At 43.2% G+C, this 20,726-nt stretch overlaps 1 protein-coding gene across 1 annotated transcript in view; it reads right to left on the minus strand.

Moving 5' to 3' along the window:
- Positions 1 to 20,726, minus strand: part of UQCC1 (ubiquinol-cytochrome c reductase complex assembly factor 1) — a 112,306-nt gene that overhangs the window by 49,146 nt on the left and 42,434 nt on the right. Inside the window, exon 7 of the mRNA XM_075901448.2 lies at positions 10,272 to 10,380. Coding sequence (XP_075757563.2) covers positions 10,272 to 10,380 — 109 coding nt within the window. The remainder of the gene's footprint in view (positions 1 to 10,271; positions 10,381 to 20,726) is intronic.

Raw genomic sequence — 20,726 nt, forward strand, 5'->3', positions numbered from 1 at the left:
TTTTAGCCAGTTATCAATCCACGAAAGGACCTTCCCTCTTATCCCATGACAACTTACTTTAGTTAAGGGCCTTTGGTGAGGGACCTTGTCAAAGACTTTCTGGAAAACTAAGTATATCATATCCATTGGATCCCCCATGTCCACATATTTGTTGACCCCCTCAAAGAACTCTAGCAGATTAGTTAGGCATGATTTCCCTTTATAGAAACCATGTTGACTTTCTCCCAACAAATTATATTCATCTATGTATCTGACAATTTTATTCTTTACTACAGTTTCAACTAATTTGCCCGGTACTGATGTTAGACTTACAGGTCTGTAATTGCCATGATCAGCTCTAGAGCCATTTTTAAATACTGGGGTCACATTAGTCCACTTCCAATCATTAGATATGGAAGATGATTAAAAGGATAGGTTACAAACCACAGTTAATAGTCCTGCAATTTCCAATTTGAGTTCTTTCAGAACTCTTGCGGGAATGCCATCTGGTCTCGGTGACTTGTTATTATTAACTTTATCAATTTATTCCAAAACCACCTCTAATGACACCTCATTGGGTTTATTTAGTTTAGAAAAGAGAAGATTGAGGGAGGACATGACAGCAGTTTTCAGATATCTAAAAGGGTGTCATAAGGAGGAGGGAGAAAAATTGTTCATCTTGGCCTCTGAGAATAGAACAAGAAGCAATGGGCTTAAACTGTAGCAAGGGAGGTTTAGGTTGGACATTAGGAAAAAGTTCCTAACTGTCAGGGTAGTCAAACACTGGAATAAATTGCCCAGGGAGGTTGTGGAATCTTCATCTGTGGAGATATTTAAGAGGAGGTTAGATAAATGTCTATCAGGGATGGTCTAGACAGTATTTGGTCCTGCCATGAGGGCAGGGGACTGGACTCGATGACCTCTTGATGTCCCTTCCAGTCCTAGTATTCTATGATTCTATGAAATTTCTCAGATTTGTCACTGAAGAAGAATAGCTCAGGTTTGGGAATCTCCTCAATATCCTCAGCTGTGAAGACTGAAGCAAAGAATTCATTTAGCTTCTCCACTCTGACTTTATCATCTTTGAGGGCTCCTTTAGCATCTCGAGCACTTAAGGGCCCTACTGGTTGTTTAGTTGGCTTCCTGCTTCTGATGTACTTAAAAATCACTTTACTATTACTTTTTGAATTTTTGGCTAGCTGTTCTTCAACTCCTTTTTGGCTTTTCTTATTATATTTTACACTTAATTTTACAAAGTTTATGGTCCTTTCTATTTTCCACACTAGGATTTGACTTCCACTCTTTAAATTATATCTTTTTATCTGTCACTGCTTCTTTTACTTGGTTGTTAAGCCACAGTGGCACATTTCTGTTTCTCTTATTGTGTTTTTTAATTTGAGGTATACATTTAAGTTGGGTCTTTATTATGGTGTCTTTGAAAAGTTTCCATGCATCTTGTAGAGATTTTACTTTTGTCACTGTACCTTTTAATTTCTGTTTAACTAACATCCTCATTTTTGTGTAGTTCCCCTTTCTGAAATTAAATGCCACGGTGTTGGGCTGCTGAGGTGTTTTTCCCAGCACAGGAATATTAAATTTTATTACATTATGGTCCCTATTTCCAAGTGGTTGTTATATTTATCTCTTGAACCAGATCCTGCGCTCCACTTAAGACTAAATCAAGAACAGCCTCTCTCCTTGTGGGTTCTAGAACCAGCTGCTCCAAGAAGCAGTCATTTAATGTATCAAGAAATTTTATCTTTGCATCCCGTCCTGAGGTGACGTGTACCCAGTCAATAAGGGAATAGTTGAAATCCCCCACTATTATCGAGTTTTTTAATTTGATAGCCTCTCTAATCTTCCCTTGCATTTCATAGTCACAATCACTGTCCTGATCAGGCAGTCAATACTATATCCCTAAAGCCAGTGTTTTTTTGTGATGGAACTTCCCAGTATGCAGTACCGGCATCTCCAGTCAGAGATTACCTGGGAAAGAACAGAGAGTACTTGCACCTCTGTAATGAAAATGGCCAACAGTCGGTTGGGTGTTAAAGAGTACCGTCACCTTTTTTTTTTTTTTTAAACAAAAAAAGCACTGCCTACAGCTATATTCTTATTATTGGAGCATGCAATTACTATCCATAGAGATTCTATAGAACATTTTGGCTCATTTAAGGTTTTTACTTCATCTGAGTCTACATTTTCTTTCACGTATAGTACCACTCCCCCACCAGTACGACCTGTTCTGTCCTTCCAATATATTTTGTTCCCTGGTATGACTATGTCCCATTGATTGTCTTCATTCCACCAAGTTTCTGTGATGCCTATTATATCAATATCCTCTTTTAAAACTAGGCACTCCAGTTTAGACTTCTAGCATTTGTGTATAAGCACTTTAATAATTTTTCACTATTAATCTATCTGCCATTTCCTGATGTATTAACAAAAGAGGGGTTACAGATTGTGGTATGAACAATGCTCCCCACAATGCACCTTTCAAAATCCATGGGTTCTACTCTTGCCTATCACAACTTATGTATACCACACCCAGTGCACTAAATGCCCCAGTAATGGCTAAGTGGGTGAAACCAAACAAGAACTACTCTCAAATGAACTTCCACAGGAAAATGATAACAGACAAAAAAAAACCTATGTCACCTGTGAGTGACCACCTTTCACAAAAGGGTGAGTCTATATCTGATCAACAGAAACCTGTACAATCCTTTCAAAAGATGAATCTTGAAGCTTACATTTATAACTTTGCTAGACACTAAAAATCAGGTCTTAATGAGACACTGTCTTATTACATAATTTGTAATCCCCGGAAACCTTTTATGTTCTCTCACTGCTGGGGTGTCAATGACTCTCTTCACCCTAAATTGTCCCTTCAAGTATGCATTAACTACTTATGCTAAATTATCTGGAGCCCCTGATGGAGTTCTAGAGCTCAGACTGCAGCACCAGCCCAAATGTCTACACCACAATTAAACAGCCCCTGAGCCCAAGCCAGCTGATACAGGTCAGCTGCAGGTGTTTAATAGTAGTGAAGACATATCTTCAGAGTATGTCCCAGACCCAAAGAAGTGCTCCATGTAGCTCAAAAACTTGCAATTCAATAAAATAATTTTCAGCATCGCCTCGATAGTTTCTAAGATCAAAACTTCATCCTTCCAGCTTCTCAAGACTGACTGCATTCTCTGCTTCCTCTTGGAAATACTCCAGAACTTGGGAACAGAACAAGGCCTAATCTTGTATGCCCTGCAAGAGCAACTTTTAGGGCATGTCTACACTACAGGGCAAAAGTCAAATTAAGATATGCAACTTCAGCTACATCAATTGCGTAGATGAAGTTGAAATAGCTTAATTTGGCTTTTGGGGTTATCTATACAGCAGGAAGTTGAAGAAAGAACACTCTTCCTTCCCTTACCTCTCATGAAATGAGGGTTACAGGAGTTGAAGTAAGAAGTCCTCCATCTCGACCAGTTAGGGAGGTCACAGGATTTCCTAAGACCAACCACTGCTAAGACTTAAAACAAAAGCAGCTGTTTACAGGTGATCAAATGATTAGGAGGCTGGAGCACATGACTTACAAGGAGAGGCTGAGAGATTTGGGTTTATTTAGTCTGCAGAAGAGAAGACTGGGGGCGGGAGGGTTGATAGCAACCTTTAACTACCTGAAAGGGTGGGGGGGGGCGGGTCCAAAGAGGATGGAGAGAGGCTGTTCTCAGTAGTGACGGATGGCAGAAAAAGGAGCAATGGTCTCAAGTTACAGTGTAGGAGGTCTAGGCTGGCTATTAGGAAAAACTATTTCACTAGGAGGGTGGCGAAGAACTGGAATGGGTTACCTAGGGAGGGGGTGGAATCTCCATCCCTAGAGGTTTTTAAGTCCTGACTTGACAAAGCCCCAACTGGGATGATTTAGTTGGGGTAGGTCCTGCTTTGGGCAGGGGGTTGGACTTGATGACCTCCTGAAGACTCTGCCAACCCTATGATTCTATGATCATCCAGACATTGAGGGAAACACCCTTGCTGGCTTTCATTTGCATATTTAAAACCATAAAGCATTCCATACTCCATATATCTAACTTTATACCCAAGAGTGATACATACACCAAAATAATATATTTAGATCCAGCAGATTATGACATTAAGATTGATAGGTTACATAAGGTATTTTGTCCAATGCATCTTCAAGTTATATATATTTGCATCCATCAGTTAATTTCAGAAAGCATAGGGAGAGGGACATCATGACGTGCACCTAGGGGCATACCTACACGAATAGCCCTGCAGCAACAGAGCTGTGGCACTGCTCCATCTCTGCTGAAGACACTCTATGCTGACAGGACAGAGCTCTCCCACTTACCACAGTAAAACCAAAAATAGCAGAAGCTCTGTCAGTGGGAGAAGCTCACCCACTGACAGTGCTGTTCGCACCGGCACTTAGGACAGTGAAACCTATGTCGCGCAGGGGGTGGTCTATTTACACCTCTTAGTGACATAAGATATGCTGACATAAGCTGTACTGTAGATATAGCCTTACTCCAGAGGTTCTCATTGCATGGCCCAATTAGCATGCAGCTGCGGCCCAGCTGTGTGCTAAAGATCACAGGCTGCATGACATGCTCTGGGTACCTGGCTGCCAGGCTGTCCAGTGCAGCTTGGATCTGGAGCTGCCACTTGGCACCCCACGGTCCATGGAGGCTGGCTGGCCCCATGGCGTTTGGGGTTCTGGGACTGCCCTGTGGGGTCAGGGGACCCTATTGTCCAGCCTCTGCTCAGGGCTCCACTCCTGACTCCACTCCGTAGAGGCATCTCAGGACCGGAAGTGCTGGGCTTATAGGTCTGTGGGGACACTAGTTCTCAACTTGCAGCCTAAGTGACACATTGTGGAGGGGCGGGGCAGGGCGGGGAAGGGAGAGAGAGATATGCAGCCCACAATAATAAATAAGTTGAAAACCACTGCCTTAGTCTATCACAGAAAAAATATGATAGACTAATCAGAAAAGGACTGGACCACTGGAGAGACAAGATCTGGGAGTCCATTTTGGATGAGCTAACTAGCTGAACAGTGCTATAGTGAGAAGCATCAAGCAAGTGTCAAGGCTGTTCCCCACTCTGGCACTTCGAGTGCTGAAGTCTGCAAGAGACCTTAACATAACCTGCCCCTAAAAGCTTCTATTTAAAAAACAACTCCTCTGACCTGACGTGAGGGCTTTCATTCCAGAGACTCTCCTTGCTGAGGTCATGGAGGTTCATTTATCAACGGGCTTAGAGCCTGGCATGTGGCTTGTAGCACTGCAACACTGTGCTTGATCTGGAGTGGCCTTTCACAAGCCAGTCGACAAGGTCTGGGTAAATCTGGATACCCTGACATCTGAGGTAAGCTGCCACCATCAACAAGCACTAGGTGAACACTCTCAGTGCCATTGCTAAGCCTAACAGGACCACTGCAAACTGAGGATGGGGGAGCCAGCAGTGTCCTTTATACTGTAGCATAAGCACACCACTGCAGAGAATGCCAAAACCAGTCACCTATAGATACCACCAAGATAGAAAATTCTAGCACCTGTCCATGTAGTGAGCTCACACACCAAAGTGAATGGATATGAGCAAGCACTCAAAGAACTTATACACACATATACAACTTTAACTTTTGTGCGTACTGACATCATGCAATAACCACACCGAATACATTTTAGTGTTTGCAGGACACGATTAGACAAGACAGATTTCTAAAACTTCTTTTTTAGTCTTAAAGAGGCTCTTTGAAGGCCATTGGATAGCCTGATTTACAGGAGACATAGAAACACATGACCCCCTAAATTTAGATCTTTTCCAAAGACTATATCTAACAGGGGAGCTGCCTTGTATAACTTGCTGCTACAAACTTGGTAAAGCACCTGGACAGCAGAATTCTCCAAGTTTCAGGCAACGAAAACATCAGTTGTCATTGATGGAACGGAAATCCCCCAGAATCAACCCTTCAACAGACTCTCTGAGCAATGAAGAGTGTAGTGTACACCTCAATAGATACACTCATTGCACAATGAGACAACCAGTATCATTAGCTGTAGCACTGCACATACAGAGAGCTGCCCAAAGAGCTCACAATACAATTGATGCAATTTAGAAACAAGGGAGTGTAGGAAAAAGGAGACAAAAATTACCTCTCATTTTCCCCCTTTTCAACGTTACTTGATCCAGCTCCCTAGCTGACCCGACCTTGAAGTCTAGTTTCTTTAGTAACTGGGACCATACAGGCCTAACTGGTATATTAACCCTTCCAGATTTTCTATTGTATTTATTTTAATCCTGGACAATGCCTTCCCCCCGCCCAGCAATAGCATAACACCAGTTTCCTCTTTTCCCAACACAAGTCACAACAATCATTGCCTCCCTAAGGGTGTGTCTAGACTACATGCCTCCTTCGACGGAGGCATGTAGATTAGCCAGATCGGAAGAGGGAAATGAAGCCGCGATTAAAATAATCGCGGCTTCATTTAAATTTAAATGGCTGCCCCGATCTGCCGATCAGCTGTTTGTCGGCAGATCGGGGCAGTCTGGACACGCCGCGCCGACAAAGAAGCCTTTCTTCATCGGCACAGGTAAACCTGGTTTCACGAGGCTTACCTGTGCCGATGAAGAAAGGCTTCTTTGTCGGCGCGTCGCGTCCAGACTGCCCCGATCTGCCGACAAACAGCTGATCGGCAGATCGGGGCAGCCATTTAAATTTAAATGAAGCCGCGATTATTTTAATCGCGGCTTCATTTCCCTCTTCCGATCTGGCTAATCTACATGCCTCCGTCGAAGGAGGCATGTAGTCTAGACACACCCTATCTGTTGCCTAGAGAAGTATTTAAGAGTTCTATGAAGACAAGAACATTCCTTCCTGTGACTGGGGTGCAGACCCCCACACTATCAGAACCGTGGAGGCGGTCTGGGGAGGAGATGGATCACTGCCCCACCGACCCTGTGGCGCCTGCACCAGAGTAGTGCACGAGGGTAGAACCCTGGCAATGGGAGCTAGGGAGAGGAATAGCCCCGGCCCTGCCACTCGGCGGGGGCACAACGGGGAAGCAGAGCCATGCTGTGCCATGGACAGGGACATGCACGGACCAAGTGCGCATGCACAGATAAGCCAGGGTGAAAGAGCAAGCTTTGGGACCCTGCGGAAACTGGAGAGGGCATCGCGGCAGGTGAAACAGTGGAGCGTGCTGATGCCAGGGGAGGGACAGAGATACGTAAGCAGGAGAGGAGATGGATAAGAAGGGAGGGGAGAATGCGGGGGGGAGTGAGGGGTGGTTTGGCTCCCACCGTGTGCCTTTCACTTCACAGGAACCCCCGGAGAAGACAGAGGAAGGAGCCCCGCGTGCGAGGGTCAGCAGGACAGACCAGGCTGAGGAGTCGGACGTGGGAGACAGAGTCGGGTAGTCTCAGCAAGCAGTCCCGAGGACAACGGAACCCTAAGCTCAGCCCAGTGAATGAAGGATCAGGAGGGGGACTCAGGAAACTGCAGGGTACTGCATGGACAGTAGGGGGGAACGGGACGTGGGAGTCCCGAGTTCTGATGAACAAAATAAAGATCGCTCACACTTTCCTTCAGAGAACAGTATACTTCAAGGTTTGAGAAGGTCTTCTAGTGCTGCTGCACTCTCTGAGGCCCCATGCCAGTGCAGGGATGGAGTGCAGCACATGCATTCAAAGATGTTAAGGGAGAAAGAACCACTCTGATAACCTTGGGTGACCTGCACAGTACAGGCCAAAGAACCTCACTCAGTGGTTCCTGCATTTAGCCCTTAACTTGGGACCAAACTGCCACTGAAGCTCTTGCTTCTTTACAAAATCCCTTCGGAGATCAGGATCAGATATCCAGAGAATACAATCTGTAGATTGCTAGTTATAGAATTATCTAGGAACTCTGCCCTCACTCCCTGCTCCCATCCACTGTCCTGGGTGCATGGAATACTGAAATCCCAGCTGAAATCAGGCAGACCAAGTCTTGCTCCACTTTAATCTTGCCCCACTTTAATCCCACAGCCACTGTTCTAATATGTGCCAGGTCACAAAAACATTAAACAGTTTGGGTCATAAAAATAATCCAGGAAGTCAACACCAGACCAAGGGGCAAGATTAGAAAGGCAAAGGCACAAAACACAAACAAACTAGCTACAGACATAAAGGGAAACAAGAAGACTTTCTATAAGTACATTAGAAGCAAGAGGAAGACCAAGGACAGGGTAGGCCCATTGCTCATTGAGGGCAACAAAAATGATTAGGGGTTTGTAACGGGTCCCATATGAAGAGAGATTAAAAAGACTTGGACTTTTCTGCTTAGAAAAGAGGAGATTAAGGGGGAATATGAGAGAGGTCTATAAAATCATCACTGGTGTGGAAAAAGAGAATAAGAAAAAGTTATTTACTTATTCCAACAATAAAAAAAACTAGGGGTCACTAAATGAAATGAATAGGCAGCACGTTTAAAACAAACAAAAGGAAGATTTTCTTCACCCAGTGCACAGTCAACCTGTGAAACTCCTTGACAGAGAATGCAGTGAAGACTAGAACTTTAACAGGGTTCAAAAAAGAGCTAGATAGATTCATGGAGATTAGGTCCATCAATGGCTATTAGCCAGGGTGGGTAGGAATGGTGGCCCTAGCCTCTGTTTCTCTGGAGGTAGGTGACAGGGGAGAGATCACATGAGGATTGCCTGTTGTGATCCCTCCCTCTGGGGCATTTGGTATTTGGTCACTGTGGGCAGCCAGGATACTGGGCTAGATGAACCTTTGGTCTGACCCACTATGGTCGTTCTTATGTAAACAGTAACAGGAAACTTGGAAATGACAGAGGTGACTTCTTTTTTTTGGTCTTTACCAAGAAGTCTGATGATGAAGGAATGCCTAACAGTGAATGCTAGTGGGAATGGGGTAGGTTTAGAAGAAAAAATAAAAAAAGAACAAGTTAAAAATCACTTAGAAAAATTAGATCTCTGCAAGTCACCAGGGCCTGATGAAATGCATCCTAGAATACTCAAGGAGTGATACAGGAGGTATCTGAGCCTTTAGCCATCATCTTTGAAAAATCCTGGAAGACAGGAGAGATTCCAGAAGACTGGAAAAGGGCAAATATAGTTCCCATCTATAAAAAGGGAAATAAGAACAACCCAGGAAACTACAGACCAGTCAGTTTAACTTATGGGCCAGGAAAGATAATGGAGCAAGTAATTAAGAAATTCATCTGCAAACATCTGGAAGATAATAAGGGGATAGGAAACAGCCAGCATGGATTTGTAAAGAACAATTCATGTCAAACCAATCTGATAGCTTTCTTTGATAGGCTAACGAGTCTTGTGGATGAGGGAGAAGCGGTGGACGTGGTATACCTAAACTTTAGTAAGGCAATTGATACGGTCTCACGTGATCTTCTTATCAATAAACTAGGCAAATACAACTTAGATGGGGCTACTATAAGGTGGGTGCATAACCGGCTGGACAACTGTTCTCAGAGAGTAGTTATTAATGGTTCACAATTGTGCTGGAAGGGTATAACAAGTGGGGTTCCGTAGGAGTCTTTTTGGGACCAGTTCTGTTCAATATCTTCATCAACAATTTAGACATTGGCATAAAAAGTAAGCTTATTAAGTTTGCAAATGATACCAAGCTGGGAGGGGTCGTAACTGCTCTGGAGGATAGGGTCAAAATTCAAAATGATCTGGACAGACTTGAGAAATGGTCTGAGGTAAACAGGATGAAGTTTAATAAGGAAAAATGCAAAATACTCCACTTAGGAAGGAACAATCAGTTTCACACATACAGAATGGGAATCAACTGTCTAGGAAGGAGTACTGCAGAAAGGGATCTAAGGGTCATAGTGGACCACAAGCTAAATAGGAGTCAACAGTGTGACGCTGTTGCATGATTCTGGGATGTATTAACAGGAGTGTTGTGAGCAAGACAAGAGAAGTCATTCTTCCGCTCTACTCTGCGCTTATTAGGCCTCAGTTGGAGTACTATGTCCAGTTCTGGGTACCACATTTCAAGAAAGATGTGGAGAAATTGGAGAAGGTCCAGAGAAGAGCAACAAGAATGATTAAAGGTCTAGAGAACATGACCTATGAAGGAAGACTGAAAGAATATATCTGGAGATATTCAAGAGCAGGTTAGATAGACATCTATCAGGGAGTGATACATGGTCTAGATGGTACTGGGTCCTGCCGTTAGGGCAGGGGACTGGACTTGATGACCTCTCGAGGTCCCTTCCAGTTCTAGTGTTCTATGATTCTATGACTTACCCCCATCACCTTACCACGCTGTTCAACATCTTCCCACATTGAGTGAACTATATAGTGACACATGTATTTTCCAGCTCGACCTTCTTGCTTCATTCGCACCAGACACATCCTGCAAGAGAACAAGCACAAGAGAAGTTGGTTTGTTTTCCAACTGCTTCTTCAGACTTTAAAAGAGTAAAAAAAACACTCCTATTTTTAACTCCCTTACAAATCTCACTTCAGCATGGCATATTTTTACTTTCACAAACTTGCCTTCTATATATTTCAAGCCAAAGCTGCTGGATTTCAGTCTAGTCTACAGTGGGGATATTTACATGAATAGTTAAACGGTTTTCACCAATGGCTGGACCTGCAGAACAGGTGAGGCTACTATGGCTAGAATCATTCTTTGAACTAGAGAAATCCTCAAAAAATCAGGGTAGAAAAATGGCTCTGCCTGCCAGAGCCAATGAAATTTCAATCAGTTTTAAAAACAGATTGAACTTTAGGGAACATTTCCCAAATGCAGGTAAGGCATTAGTGAAAATGCATTTCTATTGCTTTTTCTTCCAATAAGCTGGCAGAGCCAATCTAGCTACCGAAGGTAGCACTGGAGTCTGTCCAACTTCACTTCTCAACAATTCCTTAGGAATGTGAAGGTCTTGGGCCTAGCTCACGTCAGGCATTTGAACATGTTGTAATTAAAACAGACGGTACTGAACTGCCTCCGTGTCCTCATTAGCCATGCTGCATCAGGTTAAGAATCACTGCATGTTTGACCCATGTCCACAGTAAGGCTATGTCTATACTACGCACCAGTGGTGTGATTCCCAGCTTGTGTAGACACACTCAGGCTAACTCTCATGTGAGCTACAGCACCACAAATAATAGGACAGCGCCAGTAGAACAGGCAGCAGCCAAATGTGCTGGCTGCACGAGTACATACCCATGGGATTCAGGAAGATTTGTACTCACAGTGGCCAAGGCTATCACCACACTGATATTTTTAGCATGTTAGCTCACATGAGAGCTAGTATGGGTATGTCTATGCAAGCTAATACTCCTAGTATGTAGTACAGACAAGCCTAAGGACTTCATATGTGGCAATCTGGGGTGCAAATTTACCCCTCAGTAATCAGCTATGTACTACATGTACCCTGTTACAGTACACAAAAAGTTCTCTAGTGTGCTTTGATTCACCTCACTTTGAAATGCACTAGAAAACTTTTAGTTCACAGCAGCAGGGTCTACACATACTCACGGACACTGAGTGTGTAGCAATTACAAATCTTCCCATGAACTAAATGTTCATGTAGTAGAAAAATTCTAGCACTGACCTAAACCATTTCAGCTGCAATGGCCCACTCCCCAGAGCAGTGCATTCTGGGAGATTTTGAAAAGTTCCAAGTGCACTATGAAACATTCATAGGAGAACTGGGTTAAACTGTATCAGCTTCTCTGCATCAAAACTAACACTGAAACAGCTCAGGCTAACCTGGTGTTTAGACCAGAAAAATCAAATTCTACTCTGATTACTAGTGTGCTAGTAAATCACTTGGAGCACTTTCCTGTGTGAATGCAAAGGGAATGGTGCTTAAATGTGCATGTTTCTCTCGCGTACACAAGTCTTGTGTCTAGCTATGCACATTGATGGTGCTTACCATATTGTGGATGCTGCCTCAGTAGAAAGAATAAATTAGCTACAGAATCCTTATTACTGGGGATGACATGCAAAAAGAAAAGGAATCAGTTTATATCTCAGATTTCAGGCAGGCTACTGACCATTAGAAAAAACAAATTTTTCTTGTAAATGGAGCAAAAATTACTACAAAGGTGAGTTACTGATGCCATGAAAACTAGAGCCCCATGAAGCCACTGGTACCAAAACACTTTTCAGATGAGAGCTACATTTTCCAAACCACTTACATGTGTTTGTTTTAAACTTAGAAATCAGAGATGAAAAACATCTCAAAGACCTAATTTCTAGATGGAGGACATCTGGAAATGGTGAATTTTTATTGGCCGGAGCTGGTTATGCAGCAGTTGGGATAGCAATGGGAAGGTCAGGCAGCTCTTTGTCACACCCTCTGCCTCTGGCCGTCTGCCCTTTCTTCTCTTTCTTGGGTTATTTTGGACTTCTTGTGCTTTCTGATTGAAGCAAACTGGATCTGAAGCTTTGGCCGTGAGATGCACAGCTGGAAGCTTTGCTGGGTGGCCCAGAGTACATTACAACAAACTTAAAACTAGGGGTGTTAAATATCGGTTAACTGAATAGTTGAGTAACCTCATGAATTCTTATTGGTTAGTTGACTATTCTATAGTCCCTGGGAGCAGGGCCGGCAGCCAATGAGCTCCGGCTCCACTCGCAGAGAGCCCCCTGACACTGACTGTATCAAAGGCAGCAGCACAGGGTGCCAGGCGGGAGCTGGTCTGCGAGGGGAGCAAGTTTAAAAACTAGCTCCCCTTGTGGACTGGCTGCCTGTCACCCTATGCTGTTGCCTCAGATAAAGAGGCAGCAGGGTGGTAGCAGCCCCTGTTCAGGTGGGATCTGAGCTCACGAACCTGGCGCAAGCCAGAACTGAGCCAGACTGCCTGCCCACTAGGCTCCTCATACACTTTAAATGCAGAGCTGTAGCGGGGATAGGTCCCAGACCCAATGCGAGCCAGGACTGAGCCAGGCTGCTAAAAAATGAACTGGCAGGGGGAAGAGGAGAAATGTGTGTAGTCTATGCATTAGCCTATAAGCTTTTGCTTATTGGTTAATCAGTTAACTGACTATACTATAACATCCCTACTTGAAATCTCTTCTAATATCTGGCAGTAGCGACTAGTGCTGCCATTGGAGAGTTCACTAGCTCAGCTAAGCCGCTGAATGTGGTTCAGGGCATAAGATTAGCACCTTGATTCAGAGCAAGGGGGGAAAAGTAAGAGTCACAGGAGGAGCAGAGGGAAGAAAGACAGATGGGACAGTGATACAGGAAGGATGGAGGGATGCTGGGAGAAAGGCGAATAGGAGAACAGAGTTGGGGCAAAGCAAGAGAGGAAGAGTAGAAGGGATGTATGAAGACAGAAGGAAAGTAAATATAAGGTACAGGGATAAGTGGGGAGGGAATGCAAGAAAGATGGCTAGAAGGACTTGGCGAGAGAAATGCGTAAGTGTGAAGATGGGCAAAGTGAGAGAGGCTTGTGGAAGAGAGAGGGATGGGGGGAATTTCCTAAAAAGGTGTCAGGGTTTTTTTTTTTAATGGGAAAATGCTCTGGTGCTGTGTGGTATTCCCAGAGCTCATGTGGTGACTTCCAGTGTAGGTATGAGGATAGCTGATGATCCCTTCATTGGCTGGCAGTACTGTCCTTCCTTCAGCACTAGCAGGTGGTGGGGAAGAGGGATGGTCACGAGTGAAGCAGAGTGTATCAGACCCATCCAGAAAGGAACAATAATCCTGCAGTGAAAGCACTGGGCTGGGACTTAGGGGATATAGATCCACTTCCCAGTCCTGCCACAAACTCCTTGTCTGACCTTTGGCATAACTCAGTTCTATGTATAAAATGAGGCTATTGTACCCTTTTACACATCATTCGTCTGTCCTGTGTATTCAGATTTCCAAGTTCTGGCCACACAAACACAATGATTAGTGATAATCTTGGAATCCCACTGATTTCCACAAACCCACGGAGAGACAGTGAAAGAGCATGTTTCGGGAGCCCAACTCTAGATGAGAAAAGGAGTTTTACATGTTATGGGCTGGGTAGTCAATCCAAGGAAAAAAAGCAAGCAACCCCAGCAAGAGATTCCCTCAATATAAATGCTGCTTCCCATCCAATCTGCAGTATTCCTCAGTAGTGTCAAAGGAGAAGGTAAGAGTGCAACGGACCAATAATCACAATCCATCACTAGAAGTGCAAGAATGGAGCAGTGTTCAGAGTAAACTTCGTCCTTCTTGAAGCCTGAAAAGACGCTGTGTCTTGGATGCATAGTGCTGTCATAGAGCAGTTCAACAGCACCAAGAGTGAGGTCATGGAATTCTGAAGTTTATTTGAAAATTTGGTAGTTTGTTACGACACCTGCCATCTGAGGTTTAAAAGACATGGATTTTCTTAGACTATAAACTTTCTAACTAGATCAACATGGTATGAAATGCTTTACTTTTTCACTACAGAACACATTCTGTAGTCCAGTCAAATACTGAATCATCTTTGTCACACCAGTAAGGTGAAACTGTTCCACACTCAGATTACTAGTTTTAAAAAGTTATATGCATCATTACTTTAAAACTATGATATTTTGACATATAAAATATCTTATAAATATTGCTTTTTATCTGGTTACCTAAAACAATTGCTATTCTGCACTGGTGATGGAAAAAGCCAGCAGTACCCACACTTAGTTAAAATACTTGCATTTTAACCAGTTACTCTGAAATTGGATCCTTTATGAGATATGTACATTGAACTCAGATCTAAGGGACAAATTCTGTCTTCATATACACAAGCAGGAGCCCTTTTCAAATCATTGAGTGTTCTACAGGTGGATCCAAGAAAAGCCTTTGGCCCACATTTGCTAATAAAACACAATGACCAAACAGTTACTGTTTCCAATGTGATATCCTGAAGTCAGTAATGAGGAAACAAAGCAAAATCATAATGCCTGGCAAGAAAAATTAGATTAACATGATGAAGAAATAATGAAACTGCAAAACTGTTATTACAGCCAAATAATAAACTGGGTTAGAACAACCATGCAATTCCAACACAAAAATACATTTAAAATCTTGGTGTTTCAAGCAAATGATATACAGCTAGCTCCTCTGTAACTTTATTAAAAGACATTAACTTTGATTTTAGACCTAACTAATCACCATGAAACTACTTGATACAAATTAAATTTCACGCATTAAACAGTGATTAAACTAATAGTTTAATTAAACTAACACAATCTTCAGACAAAGCAATAAGTACAAAATAATTTGGCAACACCCCCGCTCAAAACAGTGGCACCTCCAACACTATGTCATTGTAGGAACACAGGATCTAAGAGATGTCCAAATCACCTGTATCATGAGAGGAGCCACTGATGGCTGGACTGATCACCACCTGGTGAAGTCAATCATGTCCATCAGGATTGCACCAAAACATAGAAAGCAATCAAAATCACACAGGCGGCAATACAACATCCAAAGACTCCAATCTTTAGTGCACCAAGAGAAGCATTCTTCCAAGCACTCATCAGTAAAAAGCAGACCATACGCACACCTAGAAATGACAACATGAGGGTCAAAGAAGACAGGGAAGCCCTAAAATAGATCATCCATAAGGCATTCAATGAGTGCATTCACTTTTCTTCCCACCACTATCAGGGCTGCCTTTACAACAACATTGAGATTACAGCCCCTTCACACCAGAAGAGAAATGCTTTTTGGCAAAACTAACCAATATCCAGAAGCAGAACTCTCTTGATCAGTTCAAATGTGAAGTTCAAAGGAGGATCCAAGAAATCAAAAACAAACAGGGGAGGACAAAACAAAACAAATCCAAACATTTGCTCACAGACATGATATGAGGAGCTTTCCGTGATACAAAAACTATGTATGGACCAAGCTCATGTGGCCTCACACTGCTGAGATTTGCAGCGCTAGAAGGATCGCTATCTAAAGCTTCTATGATAAGAAACAATTGTGACTGCCGACATCAACTCCATCCCACAGCATCCAATCTGGGAAATTCTTGAGAACCCACTGACCTGAGGACAGAGAACACTGCGTTATGAGAATTTGAAAGGGCTCCAGTCACTCCTGCATTACTTGCTTCAGCCATATCTGAGTTGCATAGTGGGATATCCACTCATGCAGCACTGCACTCTGCTTTAATACAAACACTCCCTGTGAGGATGTGCACATGCATAAGTGATGAGTAACTGTGGCAACTTTAGGCTAACATCATTTAGATCAACATAATTTTGCAAGGTACACATGGGCTAATCAAACTACATGGAGCTCTATTTATCTACTCCAAGAATGCAGGTGTAAGATAGCCCTACTTCGACTTGAACTAATAGCATCAGGGTGTCTAGGGATTGCCAAGATGATGTTTAGATCACTAAAGGCTTGTCTATACTTAAAAACACTGCAATGGTGCAGCTGCATCATTGTGGTGCTTCTGTGAACATAAGAACGGCCGTACTGGGTCAGACCAAAGGTCCATCTAGCTCAGTAGCCTGTCTGCCAACAGTGGCCAGCACCAGGTGCCCCAGAGAGGGGTGGACCGAAGACAATGATCAGCGATTTGTCTCCTGCCATCCTTCTCCAGCCTCTGACAAACAGAGGCCAGGGACATCACTTCTATCTCCTGGCTAATAGCCTTTTATGGACCTAACCTCCATGAAATTATCTAGCTTCTCTTTAAACTCTGTTATAGTCCTAGCCTTCACAGCCTCCTCTGGCAAGGAGTTCCACAGGTTGACTACACGCTGTGTGAAGATGCAACCTAAGTTGACTGGAGGGGTTCTCCCATCAATTTTGGTAACCTATCTTCCTAAGAGACAGCAGTTAGGTGAAAAGGAGAATTCTACCATCAACCTGGCGCTGTCTCCACTAGGGGTTAGGTCAGGTTAACTGTGTCACTCAAATGTGCACATTTCTTACACCAGTGAGATCCAATACCCTAGTAACACCAACCTAATTTCCTAGTGTAGTCCTGAGCTAAAATCTTCACCTCAACAAAAACCTGAAAGCTGCATGTGGGTAATCATCTCTCAATTCCTTTTAAATCAGTTTTTATCTCTAGAAAGTTTTCTGCCAAATACTCATCCCAGAATACCTGGAAAACCTCCCTTCTACCACCTCCTAAACACCATATAGGACTGTAGATCTAGGAGATGAAAGAGCTGTTTCTCCTCTTGTATGCAGTATTCATTGCTCCTCCAAGCAGCAACACGACCCTAACTAATAATACTTCAATAGAGTAATATACTGGCAAAGACCTGTGCAATCATTAACTAAACTCTGGTCATACGAAAGCTCATACCACCATCCACGTTTTGTTAGTCTATAAGGTTCTACTAGACCATTTGTTGGTTTTTAGTTTATTCTTGTCATGTAGGGCAAATAAAGGTAACTCACCAGCAGCTGTTCTTTGAGAGTCATCTCTGTAGAGTCCCACACACGTGGGATGGGTTCTTTCTGATGTAAAGTTGTGGCAATATCTTTGTCTACTTTCTATAAGGTAATGCACCCTCCAGACCCATTGGCTACGTCTAGACCGGCATGATTTTCCGCAAATGCTTTTTTTCTGTTAAAAGCATTTGCGGAAAAGAGTGTCTAGGTTGGCACGGATGCTTTTCCGCAAAAGCACTTTTTGTGGAAAAGTGTCCGTGCCAATCTAGACGCGGTTTTGTGCAAGAAAGCCCCGATCGCCATTTTCGCGATCGGGTTTTTTTTGCGCAAAACAATACCGTGTTGTCTACACTGGCCCTCTTGCGCAAAAGCATTTGCGCAAGAGGGCTTTTGCCCGAATGGGAGCAGCATAGTATTTCCGCAAGAACACTGACAATCTTACATGAGATCGTCAGTGTTCTTGCGGAAATTCAAGCGGCCAGTGTAGACAGCTGGCAAGTTTTTCCGCAAAAGCAACTGCTTTTGCTGAAAAACTTGCCAGTCTAGACGCAGCCACTCAGTTCCTTCCACCAAATCACAGAATCCTGATCTTATCCAGAACTCTGAGACAGAGTTGAAAGTGGGCAGGTAGTGTGGAAGTCTGAATGCAGACTCTCAAAGAATAACAGTTGATGAGTAACCTTCCTTTCATCTTCAAGATGACAGATTAGCAAGCAGTGCTCTCTGAATACAAGATGGGTGAAGATTTCTTTAGCTGAGCATGAACCATAGTACCACACACCAAAATTAGGCACGACAATACACAAAGGGGTGTGTGACCATATATGTTGACCTTCACTGTGAGGCTGTGTCTACACTGGCCACTTATTCCGGAAAATCAGCTGCTTTTCCGGAATAACTTGCCAGCTGTCTACACTGGCCCCTTGAATTTCCGGAAAAGCACTGACGATCTACTGTAAAATCATCAGTGCTTTTCCGGAAAAACTATGCTGCTCCTGTTCGGGCAAAAGTCCTTTTCCGGAAAACTGTTCCGGAAAAGGGCCAGTGTAGACAGCACAGATTTCTTTTCCGCAAAAAAGCCCCAATCGCGAAAATGACGATCGGGGCTTTTTTGCGGAAAAGCGCGTCTACATTGGCACGGACGCTTTTCCGGAAAAAGTGCTTTTCCGGAAAAGCATCCTGCCAATGTAGACGCGCTTTTTCCGGAAATACTAATAACAGAAAACTGTTCCGTTTTAAGCATTTCCGGAAAAGGGTGCCAGTGTAGACATAGCCTTACTGTTTCAAAACTTCATGAAAGCAATGAGGCTCAAACAAGACATAGATGCTGCAGTGGCCCTAGAGGACTGTATTTTAATTTCTGGGGGACAGTAGTTCTAACTAAAATTTAACATTTTTGAATATCTTTTTATCCCCTATTGATGTCTTTGACTAGTAATTGGCATTCTCTAGTATCTTTCCCTATAGACAACAAAAACCCTGAGAAAGAAAGCCACCATTAAAAAGAAAAATCTAGCTACAGGTGCTCTGCTAATCACCTGGATAGCATTTGAATCTCTCCTGAGTGGCTGCACAACTGCCCAGCTCACAGGGAACACTGCTTTGAATATCTAGAGTGTGCAGACTCCTTTGGGTGGGAATGGGGCTTTGGAATGAATATAGGGAGGGAAGTGCATTGGTTGAGATGGAAGTCTGACAGTACCTTGGACATGAAGCTAGGGGTGAGACCTTATGATCACCCTGTCTTTATGAATGGCAAAACATGGTGGTAGAAGCATTACTGAAGATGACGAACTCTCCTTGTGGAGCAGACAGCAGTCATAAGAAAGGCTGCATTCAGCATTAGATATTCTAAAGTGACTTCCCTAATAGATTCAAGGGGAAGTCCCATATGGTGAGAACGAGTTTTAATCCCAGGATGAAAGAGGTTCTTTCAAAGAGGAAATGCATTGGTCATGCATTTAGGCTCCTAGAAACAAGAGGATGGGAGGATACAGGCCTGTCTTTATTTCTCTGTGGGAGATGGATATAGATGTTAATGGATCTTAAAAAAGGCTGCAGATACTCTTTGAGATTTTAGATTTGATCATCAAGGATTGCAGGGACTCAGGTTCATGATGGGATTGGATACTTTCTGCTGGCCCATACAGAGAACAGTATCCATGTTACGGGAATCCACCTGAAAAAGGATCTTTGCCAAGACTGTGGTAGAATAGCTTGGACTCTAAGCAGAAATGGTCTTTACCATTTAAAAGACTGTTCTCCACACTGTGCAGTGAACTGTCTCTTGACTGGGAGAAAAGATGCTTCTTTATTGCTAAAACAGAAGATCTGGGGATAAAGAGAGGCAGTGGGTAGGACAGAATCTCTGGAGAGGTGAAGAGGGTCTGGGTTCTAGTGTTGTTGAGGCCAGCAGCTGGCATAGGAACCAACAAGGGGAGAGGCAATTATCGATTTAGTCCTGAGTGGCGCGCAGGATCTGGTCCAAGAGGTAACTATAACAGGACCGCCTGGAAATAGTGACCATAATATAATAACATTTAACATTCCTGTGGTGGGAAGAACACCTCAGCAGCCCAGCACCCTGGCATTTAATTTCAAAAAGGGGAACTATGCAAAAATGAGGTTAGTTAAACAGAAATTAAAAGGTACCGTGACTAAAGTAAAATCCCTGCAAGCTGCATGGCCACTTCTCAAAGACACCATAATAGAGGCCCAAATTAAATGTACACCCCAAGTTAAAAAACATTGTAGAAGAACTAAAAAAGAGCCACCGTGGCTTAGCAACCACGTAAAAGAAGCAGTGAGAGATAAAAAGACATATTTTAAAAAATGGAAGTCAAATCCTAGTGAGGTAAATAGAAAGGAGCATAAACACTGCCAAATCAAGTGTAAAAATGCAATAAGAAAAGCCAAAAAGGAGTTTGAAGAACTGCAAGTCAAAAACTCAAAAGGTAATAACAAAATGTTTAAGTACATCAGAAGCAGGAAGCCTACTAAACAACCAGTGGAGTCCCTGCACGATTGAGATATAAAAGAGGCACTTAAAGACAATAAAGTCATTGCGGAGAAACTAAATGAATTCTTAGCTTCATGGCTGAGGATGTTAGGGAGATTCCCAAACCTGACCCATCCTTTGTAAGTGACAAATCTGAGTACTTATCACAGAATGAAGAAGTTTTGGAATAACTGATAAACTTAACAGTAACAAGTCACCGGGACCAGATGGCATTCACCCAAGAGTTCTGAAAGAACTCAAATGTGAAATTGTGGAACTATTAACTATGGTTTGTAACCTAGCCTTTAAATCAGCGTTTCCTAAACTATGGGCTGCAGCCCGGTACTGGGCCACGGGAAAAAAATACCG

This window comes from Pelodiscus sinensis, chromosome 17 (assembly GCF_052426305.1).
Source record: "Pelodiscus sinensis isolate ZL-2025 chromosome 17, ASM5242630v1, whole genome shotgun sequence".
Taxonomy (NCBI): Eukaryota; Metazoa; Chordata; order Testudines; family Trionychidae; genus Pelodiscus; species Pelodiscus sinensis.